Source organism: Oncorhynchus masou, chromosome 23 (genome assembly GCF_036934945.1).
Source record: "Oncorhynchus masou masou isolate Uvic2021 chromosome 23, UVic_Omas_1.1, whole genome shotgun sequence".
NCBI lineage: Eukaryota > Metazoa > Chordata > Actinopteri > Salmoniformes > Salmonidae > Oncorhynchus > Oncorhynchus masou.
Window position 1 is genome coordinate 9,671,230 of NC_088234.1, and position 16,200 is coordinate 9,687,429.

Genomic DNA, 16,200 nt, shown 5'->3' on the forward strand with positions numbered 1-16,200 from the left:
CCTGCTTCACTACAGCCCCGTCAAGGTGGATGGGGGTGTGCTTGACCCTCCGTTTCCCATGATCAGCTCTTTTAACTTGGTGACATTAAGGGAGAGGTTTTTGTCCTGGCACCACACTGCCAGGTCACTGACGTCCTCCCTATAGGCTGTCTCATCGTTGTTACCACCATCGTGTTGTCAGCGAGCGTCTGCGTTGCCAATGGATAAAATAGAAGTCAGTTCTATTTGTGACGCAGATCGCGCTGCAAGTCCTGCCTCTCCCATACCCTCATTGGCTTATAGAAGTAGATGTAGATGTCACCCACGTGACATCTCATTGGTTATAGCCACGTGGGTGATTGAAAGACAAACTGAGCTGACAGTCGTCGTGGTAATGCTATGAAAGTATAGATGCCAATCGCCATATAAGTTCATAGAAGAAAAATCCTGGAAGGAGGAGAGATGACTAGAAACGATTCGGTTGACCATTTTATGTGTGGATGTAGAGGACCTTGTGCATTAACAACTCAATGTTTATATTTAGCAGGACAAATTAGCTAGCAACAACAAGCTAGCTAAATAGGAAAAATTAGCTAGCAAGTGCAAAATTTATTTATGCACGATGGCGCACGGCCGGTTTGGGTTCCATGTTAAGCAAATGTTTACTCCTGAACTTATTTAGGCTTGCCATAACAAAGGAGTTGAACATTTCGACAAACCTAGTTCCACTTTGACATTATGGGTTAATGTGTGTAGGCCCGAATTTTAATATATTTAAAATTCAGGCTGTAAAACAACATTCTGAAGGCACTATAGATAGATGTACATGTAAACAGGACTAACAGTGAATAGAGGCAGGATAAATAGATACTAATGGTAAAGGCAATAATCAATGAACGACAGCGTAGTCAATACTACTTTTAGCAGCAGTGTAGGGGTGAGGTGAGGCAGTATTTGTCAGCCATTTAACAGTATTATGACCAGGCGATAGAAGCTGTTTAGGAGTCTGTTGGTCTGAACATTGATGCACGGGTACGGTCCGCCGGACGGGAGCACGGAGAACAGTCCATGTCTCAGGTGGCTGGAGTTTTTCAGGCTTTTCTCAGACACCGCCTGGCATGTACGTCCTGTACGGCTGGGAGCTCATCCCCAGTGATGTGCTGGGCCGTCCGCACCACCCGCTGTAGGCTCTTCCGGTCGAGGGCCGGTGCAGTTGCCTTACCATATAGTGATACAACCATGCTCTCGATGGTGCAGCTGTAGGAGTTCCTAAGGATCCGAGTGGCCATCCCAAATAGTTTCAGCTTTCTGAGGGAGAAGAGGCAATGCCATGCCTTCTTCACCACTGTGCTGGTGTGAGAGGTCCATGTTAAGTCCTCAGTAATGTGGACATCGAGGAACCTCTCCACTGCTGCCCCAAGTTCTATCAGGTACAGAGTAGAGATAATGGAAATAGATGTGCAGAAACTGCATGTATGGAAACAGCTACAATTAGTAATAGCACAGTTGAAAGGGGAAAAGTATCATCATTTTGTATATGATGTTCTAGGACGATCATTTCTTTTATGAACTGCATTGAAAGACATTACATTTTTAACAGTCGACTCATGAACTACCTGCAACGGCTTTAAGACTGATGTGACCGCGTGTACTCAACAAGATAATGCCGATATCAAGAGAAATTGCAAAGAATGTTATTGAATTGGGACTGGAAATATACAATTCGTCAACTTCAAAATATATCAATTGAATCGTGTTCCAATTCTGAAGCGTGACAAGTACAAAGTTACCCCTGTTAAAAATAGATAAATCTTAAACAGGAAGAGAAGCTCATAGTCGAACTGCATTGTGGGATAGAACACCGGTGCCGTTTCTCTCTAAAGAATTGTAAAGATGATGGTGAGTAGCCGTTCATGCTTCGCTCATTCAGACAAAATCCACCCGCATCCGTCAAATTATCCCGGTATATGTGTTACCAAATTACATGTATTGTAAAATGTATGCTCTTTCTATCCAGATTGACGCATTATCTTTCAAATAAAATACGTTATAAAGTCCACCGTTATCACGATGCTAACAAGTAGCGTCACCTCGCATCAAATGGGCATACCGGTTACCAGTTAGCTTCTTAGCTAGTGACGGTCCTGTACGGTTAGTTCATACAATTTTGGGGGTGAGGGTTAGTTATGTACATTAGTAATATGCTGACATAGGGGTTTATAGTTAAGTGTAAACCCATGTATATTTTTTCGTAGTAGTCATCGCGTCTGGTTTGTTAGGTAAAATAGCTACGCACGGGCTTTGTCAACTTGTGCTAACGTTGCTAGCTGGCTAGGTGTGGTTATCGGTCACGGTTTGAAGGATCACGCTTTTTTTCGTTGTAAAATTTAACGCCAGGTTTGAATTCTCGTAATAGGGTAGAATTTATGCAGCGGGTTAGAATAAACGTGTTAGTTGAAATGCTAAAGAAATAACCTCACTAAACACAGTAGTAGCTAGTGAGGAGTGGCTGTTGGTCTTGACGGCGTTGTGGCGCATCAGATGGTCAGAACAGTCGAGAACCTTCCTGCTATGCTAAGCTAGTTAGCGGGTTATATTTCCCAGGTGGGCCCATCTAAGCGTGTTTTGATGGTCTGTTATTGACAAATATACGAAGGCTGGCCCCTTAGACATTGAATACGTTATTTTACTTTGAACCGATTTAAAGCCCGTCACGTTATCGAGCAAAAGTGGGGAGATGGAAGCGCCCTTGCTTGGCCTTAATCAAATGAAACAATCTGCGCCGCTCGGTCATTTTGACAATGCAGCATGCTTCATCGTCCAGAAACGGATCTTTTACATAATACATATTAGAATGTATAACAAGTTCATTGGGGAGGCAGATGGCTAAAGCGTTAACATCAATCATACGCATTACTACACATGCTTAATTACGGCACTTTTGTGGGCAAGGCAGCCCGGTTCCAAATTGAATGTAATTAACTTTGAGCCGGTGCAGAACACGGGGGCCCGGGCGAGATTAATCAAATCCCCCTCTTAGCTACTCACTATTCGATGGGAGTTGTGTTTGGTAGCAAGAAACGCAGCTAACGTTAGCCATAGATAGTTTGAGTTAGATAGCGAGGAACCACCGTTAGCTTCAGGTTGATCTGTGCTCAGTCATTGTCGCCCATCAGTTTGAAAGTAGTAACGTTAGTAGTTTCATAGCGTTCAGCCTATTTGATTCTTACCGTGGACATTTTATTACGCACTGGCGATATTGAATGGGTAGGGCTGGGCCTTATTTTTTTTCACCGGTATTTCCATTCTTCCGCTGGCTTTGCTGCAGGAAGAAAATCCTAGGAAATTTTAATTGACACAAACGTCTCCAATCATTCAAAATCTGGATGCACTTGATTGTGTGCTGGGGGGGATCGCACATCTTAATTTAACAAAGGGCATTATGTAGGGATTACTGTTTGTAGATTAGTGATTCTACACCTTGCTTTGCTCAAGCTGATCCTCTCCGATTGATTCTCCCTGATCATCGGAGGTTATACACATTGGGGCGGCGGGGTAGCCTAGTGGTTAGAGCGTTGGACTAGTAACCGGAAGGTTGCGAGTTCAAACCCCCGAGCTGACAAGGTACAAATCAGTTCTGCCCCTGAACAGGCCCCTGTTCCCAGGCCGTCATTGAAAATAAGAATTTGTTCTTAACTGACTTGCCTGGTTAAATAAAGGTAAAATAAATAAAATAAAATTGGTAATTAGGACCGTTAAAAGGGGAGAGACTATGAATCCAAACAGAAAATATTAAACGTTTCAGAATCACAATATAACTTGAAGAAGAAAAAAAGAGCACGCCAATAGCCTGCTGGGATACGCTTTCTCCACGATATGTTTAGCAAAACCTGCAATTGATCATTAGCTTATAAACGTAAAGACAGGCAGCCATCTGAAATAAATATAAACGCTGTTTCAGGATGCTTAGAAGGTTGTGGACGATCATCCTTACATAAGAAAACATCAAACACTTTTTCCATGAGGTATTTGTTGTCTGTTTTAACATTGGTTTTTCTGATGATCTTAGCTTGCCACCTCTAATGAGCTGTGGAGCTTCTCAAAGTAATTTTTTCTTAACCTCAAACAGCGAATTACAATAGTTCCTCAATGTGGGCCTAATTTGAGTTCGTTCTTTCTATAACCCCCAAGCCTTGTGAAAGGGAAACATGTCATGCATTGATCCAGTGGAAATGTAATAAAATACCTGATTTTACTTATTTTCCAAATAAAGCGGTCTGTCCGGGGGCTCACTGACACAGAGGCCGAGGCCCCAGAGTAGTTGATACATGTTTTCAAGTGCTGGACTTAGTGGTTAATGTTTGTAAGTGCTAGGGCTGGACTTAGTTAATGTTTCAAGTTTGGCTAGGCATGGCCTGTTTGCAACAGTGTAATTTATAGGATATTTATTTTTGAGGGTGTTTTTTCTACCTGCAATGGTTTTTATTTGTTGGCTTTATGTAGGCTATTTTTACATTGTTGACAATAGAAGTAACTTTTAGATTTGTCAGTTTCATTTAGATATAATTTAACCACATGACAGTGATTCTGAGAAGACATTATTTAAATTAAACTTTCACAAATGTGCGTATGAAATATCATACCTAGCGCGCAGGTCACTGTAAACTGGCACTCAACATGAAACAGGCTGCAGACTGCTGTTGTCCCCTATTATCGGCAACTTCAGTAGCATCTGTGAAGGCCAGCATTTGTCTTAATTATTTTATCAAACACTGCGCTTAAAGCCAACTGTGTGGACTCGAGTCATGACTTGGGTTTGAGTCAGGAATTTTGATGACTTGAGCCTCTACTTAATAGAAAATAAAAAATTACTTGACATGGAACTTCAAGACTCCGTATTTGAGACTGATGTCTTGAAGTTATCTGGCCAAGTTCTGTCACTCATTTAGTGCACAGCCTGCGTTGATTTACCGTCCACACCGCCTGAGAACTGTAATGCACTTGCAAAAAAAAAAAAACTTTGCTAGATTGGCTAGTGAAATACACACTTGACCCTGTGATTGGACTAGCAATCTGTCGATCAACATAGCTCACCTGACCTAGCGCACTGAGAAGGTTTGGGGTCATTGCTAGTGTGAAACTGGGGGAAATATATTTTCATACATATAAAATATTTTTTTTTTTTTTTGATCTGGTCACTAGAAAGGCCTACGTCATTGCACCAAATTCTTGTTTCAAAAATGTCCAATCTGTGCTTCAGAACAGGAAGCTGCGCGTGTTGTTACATTTACATTTAAGTCATTTAGCAGACGCTCTTATCCAGAGCGACTTACAAATTGGTGAATTCACCTTCTGACATCCAGTGGAACAGCCACTTTACAATAGTGCATCTAAATCATTTAAGGGGGGGGGGGGGTGAGAAGGATTACTTATCCTATCCTATTGTTGACCAATGACGAGTCATTAGCATTGGTGCGCAAAGGCGGCGCACATCCAGATTAGTGACCAGAAAGAGCTCGTTTTATTATTGCCGGGGGGGGCTAGGCTAGCCTACCCTACCTACATCATTGTCCATATGAAGTTCAGTTTAACAATATTCTACGGACGTATCTTTGCCACAATAGGCTACTTGGTGATTTCATTGATCATATTTCAGATGGGCCTAGTTTGGGTGTGTTGCAGGGCTCGACGTTAACGTTTTTCTGCTTTCCCGGGCAAGCAAAATCAAATCATTATCAAACATTTTTAACCTACGCCGATCAGAATTGTGTCAAGAGTCCGGATGCGATGTGTCACGCACTGGCCTCCCGATCTCTGTAGAGCTCATTGGAGTATAATTATTGCTCGTGCCTGTCAATGCAGGCCTACGGTCTTTCAATCATGCAGTCGCAAGATGGGGTTGAGATCAAAGTGAGCCTAGCTGTGTGCTAGTAGGAGTTGACATGCTTCAAATGGCCGTAGCTTTTCTAAGGGGGTGTCAGACTTGGAGCACACAGCCACAAAGTCCTAAATAAATTCTCGTCTTGAATCTGCTAATGCCTTTGCGTTAGTAATGGTCGTTTGAATAGGCATGCTCTGGCTCACAGTGCTTTTCTTTGTTCTTCACATGGGCTTTAGACATTAAGTGGTCATCAAATGTGTTAGTATGGGTCCAATCAATAGCATGTTGACAGAATTTGCAAAACAGCTTGTCGCCTGACTCTGTTCTTTGGGTATCGCTCTGCTCTGAATTTAGGGGTTAGTGTCGAATGTTTTAGTTTTCTGACGACTTGGCCCTCTGACGACCTCTTCGACATGTTCAAAGTAACAGCCAAGTTTTGAGATGACATAAGAGTCCGGATTTTTCATCCCCCCCCCCCCCCCCCAATATTCTTTGTTTACAGTTGATTCCATTTTTATTACCAAATTCTGCGATTAAGTCCGTGTTTTCCTTCCCACTCTTAGCCAGGGCCCAACTTGTCTGCATAGTGACCGTCATGTCTCAGCCAACATCTTGCTGAAGGATGTCTTGCTCACCTCTCAGTTCTTTCCTTCCCTCCTCTCCCTGTAGCCCACACCGGTTATCCTGCTTAAGGAGGGGACAGATACGTCTCAGGGCGTCCCTCAGCTGATCAGCAACATCAATGCCTGCCAGGTCATCGCTGAGGCCGTCCGCACCACACTTGGGCCTCGCGGCATGGACAAACTCATGGTGGATGGCAGAGGTGAGAGGGATGGAGGAGATGTCAGAGTGGGGGGGGACATGGTCTGTCATTTTGGCGGGAGGGAAGCCTGGCCTGCAGTAGTTGGACACTTGTTTTGCAGTGATACTGAAGCTGTGTGGGATGTCTCCCTTCAGGTAAAGCCACCATCTCCAACGACGGGGCGACCATCCTGAAGCTGCTGGATGTGGTTCACCCTGCTGCCAAAACCCTGGTGGACATTGCACGCTCCCAGGATGCCGAGGTGTGTGTGTGTGTCTTGTTTTTTGAGTCCGTCTGTTTCTGTGAAAGTGTTAGTGATGGCTCTTCTCGTTCCAGTGTTAGTCTGTTCCCTCTCCATTTGTATTCATCGTTTTCTATTCTCTGTCCAGGTGGGTGACGGTACCACGTCTGTAACCCTGTTGGCAGCAGAGTTCCTGAAGCAGTTGAAGCCGTACGTGGAGGAGGGTCTCCACCCCCAGACCATCATCAGAGCCTTCCGCAGCGCTACGCACCTGGCCGTCAAGAAGATCCGAGAGATCTCTGTCACCGTCAAGAAGGACGACAAGAAGTGAGTTGTGATCTTTCAAAGGGGATGGAATGAAGAGGAATATGTTTCCGTTGGCCTTCAGATTGAACCGTGGTCTTCCTCTAGAGAACAGAGGGAGCTCTTGGTGCCACCACTGCCATGAACTCCAAGCTGATCACTGTCTACACCCCCCTCTTCTATCTCCCTCCCCCTCTAGAGAACAGAGGGAGCTCTTGGTGAAGTGTGCCGCCACCGCCATGAACTCCAAGCTGATCGCAGGTCAGTTTGTTTTATTTTATTGAACAACAGAATCATAAGGTGATGGAATTAGCTTTACAATTGACTTACAATTAATTACATCTACGACATTTGTTACTAAAATTCCCCCCTTTTTTTGTTTTTACTTGTTATATTGGTTGAACCATTTTGGATTTCCTGCTTATTCCTTCCTGATTTTGGGGATTTTCCAACCCGGGAATTTTTTTTTTTTTTGTAAAGTTGCCAAAATAATACAACCCTAACGACTGGTAGTCTCTCAGAGAGTACGGGTATTTGTGGGGTGTTACGGTTGTAGTCTACAGCTTGTATTAATGTTGTAATTCAACCCCAGGTCAGAAGGAGTTCTTCAGTGAGATGGTGGTGGAGGCTGTCATGATGCTCGACGAGCTGCTGCCTCTCAAGATGATCGGGATCAAGAAGGTGCAGGGAGGAGCTCTGGAGGTAAAACACTAGCACCTTAGGGCTGGGTGTGAGAGAGGGAAGATGGTGGGTGTCGTTTTAGTGAGATGAGACTACAGTGCTGAATCTCAATACGCTAAAGCGGCTCTACTCCGTCTTGGGGTGTCGGGCTGGGACCTCTCATTATAGGTCCTAAAGCAGTGTAAACTACTCTTTGTTCCAACTAAACACCACACCCGACCAATTGATTAGTTCAGTGATTGCCTACATTCAACACACCTGGTCTTCCAGGTTAAAAAAAAATTGTCCACTCCTGTCCCCGGGGGTAAACACAGTACAACCCAGCGTCCTGTCCCCGGGGGTAAACACAGTACAACCCAGCGTCCTGTCCCCGGGGGTAAACGCGGAACAACCCAGCGTCCTGTCCCCGGGGGTAAACGCGGTACAACCCAGCGTCCTGTCCCCGGGGGTAAACGCGGTACAACCCAGCGTCCTGTCCCCGGGGGTAAACGCGGTACAACCCAGCGTCCTGTCCCCGGGGGTAAACGCGGTACAACCCAGCGTCCTGTCCCCGGGGGTAAACGCGGTACAACCCAGCGTCCTGTCCCCGGGGTAAACGCGGTACAACCCAGCGTCCTGTCCCCGGGGTAAACGCGGTACAACCCAGCGTCCCTGTCCCCGGGGTAAACGCGGTACAACCCAGCGTCCTGTCCCCGGGGTAAACGCGGTACAACCCAGCGTCCTGTCCCCGGGGGTAAACGCGGTACAACCCAGCGTCCTGTCCCCGGGGTAAACGCGGTACAACCCAGCGTCCTGTCCCCGGGGGTAAACGCGTACAACCCAGCGTCCTGTCCCCGGGGGTAAACGCGGTACAACCCAGCGTCCTGTCCCCGGGGTAAACGCGGTACAACCCAGCGTCCTGTCCCCGGGGTAAACGCGGTACAACCCAGCGTCCTGTCCCCGGGGGTAAACGCGGTACAACCCAGCGTCCTGTCCCCGGGGGTAAACGCGGTACAACCCAGCGTCCTGTCCCCGGGGGTAAACGCGGTACAACCCAGCGTCCTGTCCCCGGGGGTAAACGCGGTACAACCCAGCGTCCTGTCTGGTGCACTACCATGTGGTCTGGATCCTTTCAAAGTGTTTAATTTATTCCGCCACCTATTGCAGTCTGTCTCCCTCTCTACAAGAGACTAATTTTACTCCCCTCCACTCTCTACAGGAGTCTCACCTGGTAGCTGGTGTGGCCTTCAAGAAAACGTTCTCCTACGCCGGGTTTGAGATGCAGCCGAAACGTTACGACCAGCCCAAGATCGCTCTGCTCAACATCGAGCTGGAACTCAAGGCCGAGAAGGACAATGCAGAGGTCCGCGTCAAGTCTGTCGAGGTTAGTAATCGATCAGTCAATTCGTCAATTTAACAATCAATAAAGGAGCATTATTATATTATCACTAGTGATTTAAAAAAAAAAAAAGGAATTTTTTTATTTTTTTGCTCTGCTGTTGTCACTGTCTAATATTCTTCATATTTAAACTAAGACAATTGCCAGACGTTTCGATCTGCTTAAATATATGTGTGTGTATGTATGTGTGTGTGTGTCAGTCAGAGACTTGATTCGTACCCACGTCTCCAGTGATGTATGGGGTCTTGGGCTAAGCACTAGCGCCAGACTCTAAAGATGGCGTCCCATTCAATCACACTGTCCCTGTATGCGTCTGAAATATAAAGAGTATTATTGACTAAGCCGTAGGAAATACACTACCCAACACCAATGCTTTTTAAATGAACGAGGTCTTTTCCCTCCGGTCTCCTCCTCAGGATTACCAGGCCATCGTAGATGCAGAGTGGAACATCCTGTATGACAAGCTGGAGAAGATCTACAAGTCAGGAGCCAAGGTACGTAGCTCGACAACGTTTTCCCTGGTTTACATGTCCTCTGGCAGTCAGTTGAACGGGTTGCCGTGACTACGACAGGCTCGCTTGCTGGCAGCCGAGACTAAGGTCAGACGATGTTAACTTTCATGCTAGCAGACTTTTTGGGGGGGGGGGGGTTAATTATTCAGCTTATCAAAAAAACACTTCTCTTTGTTTTAAAAGCATGAAGAAATCAAAAGTTGTCTGAAATGTGACATGTTGCTCCTTTTTATTTTTTAAGGTGGTCCTGTCCAAGCTGCCCATTGGAGACGTGGCCACACAGTACTTTGCTGACCGGGATCTGTTTTGTGCTGGACGTGTTCAGGAGGAGGACCTCAAGAGGACAATGATGGTAGGAGACTGCAGTCAGATATATGGATATTAAAACTGGGTTGTGTTCATTAGTTGAGTCTTTCAAGCCATGGAAAATGTCTTGTTTCTTATTCTGAGAAGCTCACATTTGTCTGAATTTAGAGCAACTGTCGGAGTGTAATTCTTATCAATGGTATCTTCTATTGGTTTGTGCTTTTTCAAACGGTATTGCTCCTAATGTGGTGTGTGTGTTGCTGTATTTGTTAATGTGTAATGTATTGCTCCTAATGTGGTGTGTGTTGCTGTGTAATGTGTCCTCCAGGCCTGTGGTGGCTCCATCCAGACCAGTGTTGGCTCCATGACAGACGATGTCCTGGGGCGCTGTGAAGTCTTTGAGGAGGTGCAGGTTGGAGGAGAGAGGTGAGAGCTCCTAGGAGGAACACTCTTCAGTGTGTTTGTTTGCCGACTGCCTCGGGAACATTTGTAGAACGGCAAAGTGCGCTGTTGGATGAAACTTATTTTGCACATTTATTTTTTTTTAATAGAAGATCTCCGCTAAACACAGAATAAAAATGTTGGTCTCTGTGACCGTCCAGTACAAAGTTGACTACAAATACAAAGTTGACTACAAATACAATCTGACTACAAATGAAAACCAAGAGGACTGTCTTAAGAGACCTACAGTGGACAACACAGACCTACACATTGAAATCAATTTCACCTTAATTCAATTCATATTTTGCCAGTTGTAGGCTGTCTTAATTTTTGACTCGATATATTTCAGGAAGTGCCAAATCAATGATTTTGTGTGTTCAGGCTTATTGTAAGGGAGGCTAAACATTTGGCCTAGAATAATCTGGCTTAATATTTGCAGCCATATTGGTGATAATTCCACCGAGATTTGATCTGTCGTCAGTGTTGTGGAATAGTGGTACGGTTTATGTTTCACCCCCCCTCCTTCTCTCCAATTTCATGATATCCGAGTTTGCTCTTGTCTCATTGCTCCAACGGGCTCGGGAGATGCGACAGTCGAGTCATGCGTCCTCCAAAACATGCCCCTCCAAACCGCCCCCCGCCCATTTAACATGGAAGACAGCTGCACCTATGTGCCCGGCCACAAGGAGTCACTAGAGCGCAGTAAGCCCCCCCCGGCCAAATCCGGATGACACAGGACCAATTGTGCGCAACCCTATGGGACGGACAGTTATGACACAGCCTGAGATCGAACCCGGGTCTGTAGTGATGCGTCAAGCACTGTGGTGCAGTGCCTGAGACTGCTGCGCCTCAGGGGGGCTGTTTAAATGGAGAAAAACAGCGCTGCCTTTCTCTATCCGTAGGCCTGTCGACGCGTGCTCTAACGACGCACTTGGCAAACCGTTCTTTCTGTGCCGCGTTTTGGTGAACGCGTGTCGCATCTTCGGCCGTTTTGTAACAATGCGTGTCAGGAGAGAGGATGCAGGCCAGTGTTAAAACACTCGTTAGCCTAAAGTTCCATCGATATCAGGAAACCGGGCCCTGGCTAGTAGAACGTTTCACTGGCCTGGCAGTGTCATTTAAAAAAAAAATTGTATAGCAAATATTGGGAGAATCTCACCCAGCCTAGTTTAAAATATATATATATATATTTTTTTTTAATGCGTGCCCCCTTCCTCCAGGTATAACTTCTTCAAGGGTTGTCCTCGCTCCCATACGTGTACCATCATCCTGAGGGGCGGAGCCGAGCAGTTCATGGAGGAGACGGAACGCTCTCTACACGACGCCATCATGATCGTACGCAGAGCCATCAAGGTTGGTTGACCCGCAGGCCACTGGACCTAAACCATAGAGTTGGATAGAGGGCACATCCTAAAGCTAAAATGGTCTTTGTGGCAAGTGCTCCGTCTACCAAACTCTGACTTAAACCAATGCCATCCTTCTACAGTGAGCTGATATTTAATTAGTGCTTGTGCTGGGTACCTAAACTAACCCACGGCATCTGTGTAGTTAAACGCTTCCTCCTATCCGTTTCACTGTTCCCTAACAGTCATTGAAGTCAGTAGCATAGTAGTTAGAGCGTTGGGCCAGTAACAAATCCCCGAGCTGACAAGGTAAAAATCTCATTCTGCCCCTGAACAAGGCAGTTAACCCACTGTTCCTAGGCCGTCATTGTAAATAAGAACGACAGTCTAAATTGTCTCCTCTCCTCCATCCTAGGGGGTGCTGGTGCAGTAGAGATGGAACTCTCAAAGTACCTGCGTGATTATTCTAGAACCATTCACTAACCTCTCACTCCATCCTCTCCTCTCCAGAATGACTCCATCGTGGCTGGCGGAGGTGCGATCGAGATGGAACTCTCAAAGTACCTGCGTGATTATTCCAGAACCATTCCTGGCAAGCAGCAGCTGCTGATTGGAGCATACGCTAAGGCTCTAGAGATTATCCCCAGACAGCTGTGTGACAACGCAGGCTTCGACGCCACCAACATACTCAACAAGCTGCGCGCCAAGCACGCACAGGTACACACACACACACACACACACACACACACCATGCCTACACGGGTGGGTAGGTGGACACGTTCCAGCGGATCACTTTAGTCAAGATGTTGACTGTCGTTGGTCACCTTTTCATTGTGTTGCATTATGGGTAGAAGTGAAAGTAAGTTAAAAACATTGGGAGTTACACCGTACCGTTAAAACATGAGCCTGTCACAATAATTAGAAAACTTAAGGATTTTTCTTGGAACCAATTACGTGATCATTACCGCATGATGAATGAGCCAATAGACTTCAATTTGTTGAATACGCTCAAATGAGGTGTGGTTCAACGATAACTCTTGGCTGACCCAGAGATGAGTGGAGAAATATGAAAGAATATTTCTTTCAACATCTTGAGAGAATGTGATTGGTCGCTTAGGGTCCTGTTGTGTAGCCTAAACATGAGTTTAGGCTCCCTTCTATAAAAGGTGACAGTTTAATTTTCAACCACACAAAATATGCATCTAAGACCAACTGAAATGCTATCAGAGAACATGTTGGATCGTTTTCACAGCTTTCCATGTCTTTTTTTTTTTTTTTTAACTGTTCAAACTATCATTTGGATGTCTCCCCCGGTCCTTGCTCTGTGAGCCAATCCGAAATGGAAGCACTTGGCCGTCAACTCGATAGACTGTTGATGATGCACTGATCATTCTATCGATATGTCCTGATCAGTGCATCATCAACATTCGATTGATATAGAATGATCAGTGCATCATCAACATTCGATTGATATAGAATGATCAGTGCATCAGCAACATTCTATCAATATGACCGTATTCTGGTGAGCAAAGCTTTATTTTATTTTTGTCATCTAGACGAGCGTCAAGTAATGACAGAAGAGAAGGTATTGTAGACAATTTGACTAACAAATAGTCTACCAAATGTCACAAATTATAAGCAGAAAAACATCTAAAATGAGGCTTTAGAATCGACATGGCCTCTTGTCGTTTCGTCATCCCTGCGTACCCTGCAAGGATCCCACATAAGACTTTTTGAAGTAGTTGTTTGATAACATGACTGCTTGTGCTTATGCCTCATTAGAAGATAGGCTAATACATTTTAAAAAGTTAAATGACAAATCTTTACGACTAAGCCCACAGATCCTTTTGAATTTATAGGGGATTCTATATGGAATTCTATGATTAGTTTTGTGTGTGTAGACACAGGAGGTCCCCACACTGGGACGAATTTCATGTTCAACTCTGATCATGGGGATAAGAGCTGTCCGACCTGCTACATGTTGACTGCGTGAACTTTACAGAAATCGTGTGTTCAAAAGTGATATTTGGGACCTGTCAGTAACCAATGAATTGTAGCCACATTTGTTTTCAGTTTGAGTGTGATATACGAATATAGAAACTTTTTATTTAAAAATACCTTTTTTGACAATCGCAACTATGTTGATGCTGTTGTGTTGATCTGAGCCTTGCTGTTGAAAAACCACTAGCATCAGATTTTCATCTATAGTCTGCTTCATTAGGCTTACTGCTCAAACCCTATGAGAGATCCACACACACTAACCCCCCCCCCCTTCTCTCTCCTCATAGGGTGGTATGTGGTATGGTGTAGACGTGAACAATGAGGATATAGCTGATAACTACTTGGCGTGTGTGTGGGAACCCTCCATTGTGCGTATCAACGCACTGACTGCCGCCAGCGAGGCCGCCTGCCTCATCCTCTCAGTGGACGAGACCATCAAGAATCCACGCAATAGCGTAGAAGGGCCACCAGGGGGCGGGAGAGGCCGGGGACGTGGCAGACCCCATGCTCACTAAGGGGGGGGACCCTGACCTCTAACCTACAGAGCCATAGACCGACATTCTGGCAAACTAGGTGAAATAGGAAAGAATCATCCACTTTGTTACTAAATGTTCCCATGACAACAGCAGTCTAGACGAGATTCTGTTCATTTTAATTAGAATGTCTTTGGAATGTTTGGAACCAACATGGTGGTTCTATTAGAGAGGCTCTAAATTCTAATGGAGTTTACTGAGCGATGTATGTCTATGGCTCTGGTCTTGTCTCACTTCAGTCGCCTCCAACACTTCTTACAGGAGGGGTGCAACAGCAACGGTAGTAGTGGTACTCTGGGCTCTGGCTAGGATGGTGGTAGAATTTGGTCCAATTTCCCTTTTCTCTCCTTGTAAGTGATGGCATCCATGTTGTCCAGTCATCTTAATGCATTAGTCTGCCAAACCAATTCACCTGTCATGACTAACATCAGCCTGTGTCTTACAAACTACGAACCACAACTCTTATTCCCTTTGTCTCACATTGCTTCACATTGGGATGGTTGGATACTTGAGCCGCCTCACCACAATACCATATTCATGTGTTTAGAACCCCCCCAGCCATGGTCTAGGACAGAGTCACGGGTGCCGTCTTTTGTAATGCTTGTAACTGTCACACGCACTGAGTTAGTCATGATGTTGACAATGTTTTTGTTGCTTTGTTGCTATTTATTATTGGACCATTAAAATCAATAATTCTACAGCTCAACTACTGTCTCCTGTGTGTTGCAGGAAGAGGGGTGTGTGTTTGAATATTAGCTGAAAATACCTTGGCTTTGATGATCTAGAAGACTTCACTAGTCAAAATCCTGATGCATTGTGTTTACCTGCCCTTCAATGACGGTTGGTGGTTGCCATAACAATAAGTATTCAACCCCTTGTTTTGGCAAGCCTCAAAAATATAAACGCATGTAAAGTGTTGGTTTCATGAGGTGAAATAAAAAGATCCCAGATATGTTCCATACGCACAAAGCTTATTTCTCAATTTATTTATATCCCTGTTAGTGAACATTTCTCCTTGGCCAAGATGATAATCCACCTGACAGGTGTGGAATATCAAGAAGCTGATTTAAACAGCATGATCGTTACACAGGTGCACCTTCTGCTTGGACAATAAAATGGCACTCTAAAATGTGTAGGTTTGTCACACAACACAATGCCACAAATGTGGCATGTTGAGGCGTTATGCTGACCGCAGGATTGTCCACTTTTGCCAGAGAATTGAAAGTTAATTTCTCTACCATAAGCCACCTCAATGTGATTTGAGAATTTGGCAGTATGTCCAACTGGCCTCATGACCAGCCCAGGACCTCCACATCCGGCTTCTTCACCTGCAGGATCGTCAGACACCAGCCATCCGGACAGCTGGTGAAACTGGGTTTGCACAACTAAAGAATTTCTACTTTCGTAACCGACTTCAGTGGTTAAAGACTCACCTTCGATGGCCACTGGCACGCTGGAGAAGTGGGCTCTTCACGGATGAATGCCGGTTTCAACTACCGGGCAGACGTGTTTGGGTGAGCAGATTTGCTGACGTCAACATGAACAGAGTGTCCCATGGTGGGATTAAGCTACAGACAAACATATTTGCACTTTATCGATAGCAATTTGAATGCACAGAGATACCGGGATGAGATCCTGAAGCACATTGTCGGGCCAATCCTCCGCCGCCATCGACTCACATTTCAGCATGGTAATGCAAGGATCTGTACACAATTCCAGTGCTTCCATGGCCTGCATCCTCACCATACATGTCGCCCATTGAGCATGTGTCAACAGGTACGACAGCGTGTTCCAGTTCC

The 16,200-nt window shown here is 45.2% G+C and overlaps 1 protein-coding gene across 1 annotated transcript; it reads left to right on the plus strand.

The window, feature by feature from the left end:
- The first annotated feature begins 1,770 nt into the window (after window positions 1-1,770).
- On the plus strand, window positions 1,771-15,107 carry cct7 (chaperonin containing TCP1, subunit 7 (eta)). The gene is made up of 13 exons (XM_064931089.1): window positions 1,771-1,878; window positions 6,530-6,683; window positions 6,818-6,924; window positions 7,052-7,230; window positions 7,406-7,467; window positions 7,799-7,908; window positions 9,086-9,250; window positions 9,682-9,759; window positions 10,019-10,129; window positions 10,412-10,509; window positions 11,745-11,877; window positions 12,378-12,584; window positions 14,156-15,107. The coding sequence occupies exons 1-13, from the start codon at window positions 1,873-1,875 to the stop codon at window positions 14,381-14,383; spliced, it is 1,638 nt and encodes a 545-aa protein (XP_064787161.1). The 5' UTR covers window positions 1,771-1,872; the 3' UTR covers window positions 14,384-15,107.
- Window positions 15,108-16,200: the final 1,093 nt, after the last annotated feature.

Bases quoted from the DNA above. Each gene is read 5' to 3' on its own strand.
- cct7 (XM_064931089.1), top strand. The intron at 9,760-10,018 runs GTACGTAGCTCG...TTATTTTTTAAG, and splicing joins TCTACAAGTCAGGAGCCAAG to GTGGTCCTGTCCAAGCTGCC. The intron at 12,585-14,155 runs GTACACACACAC...CTCTCCTCATAG, and splicing joins TGCGCGCCAAGCACGCACAG to GGTGGTATGTGGTATGGTGT.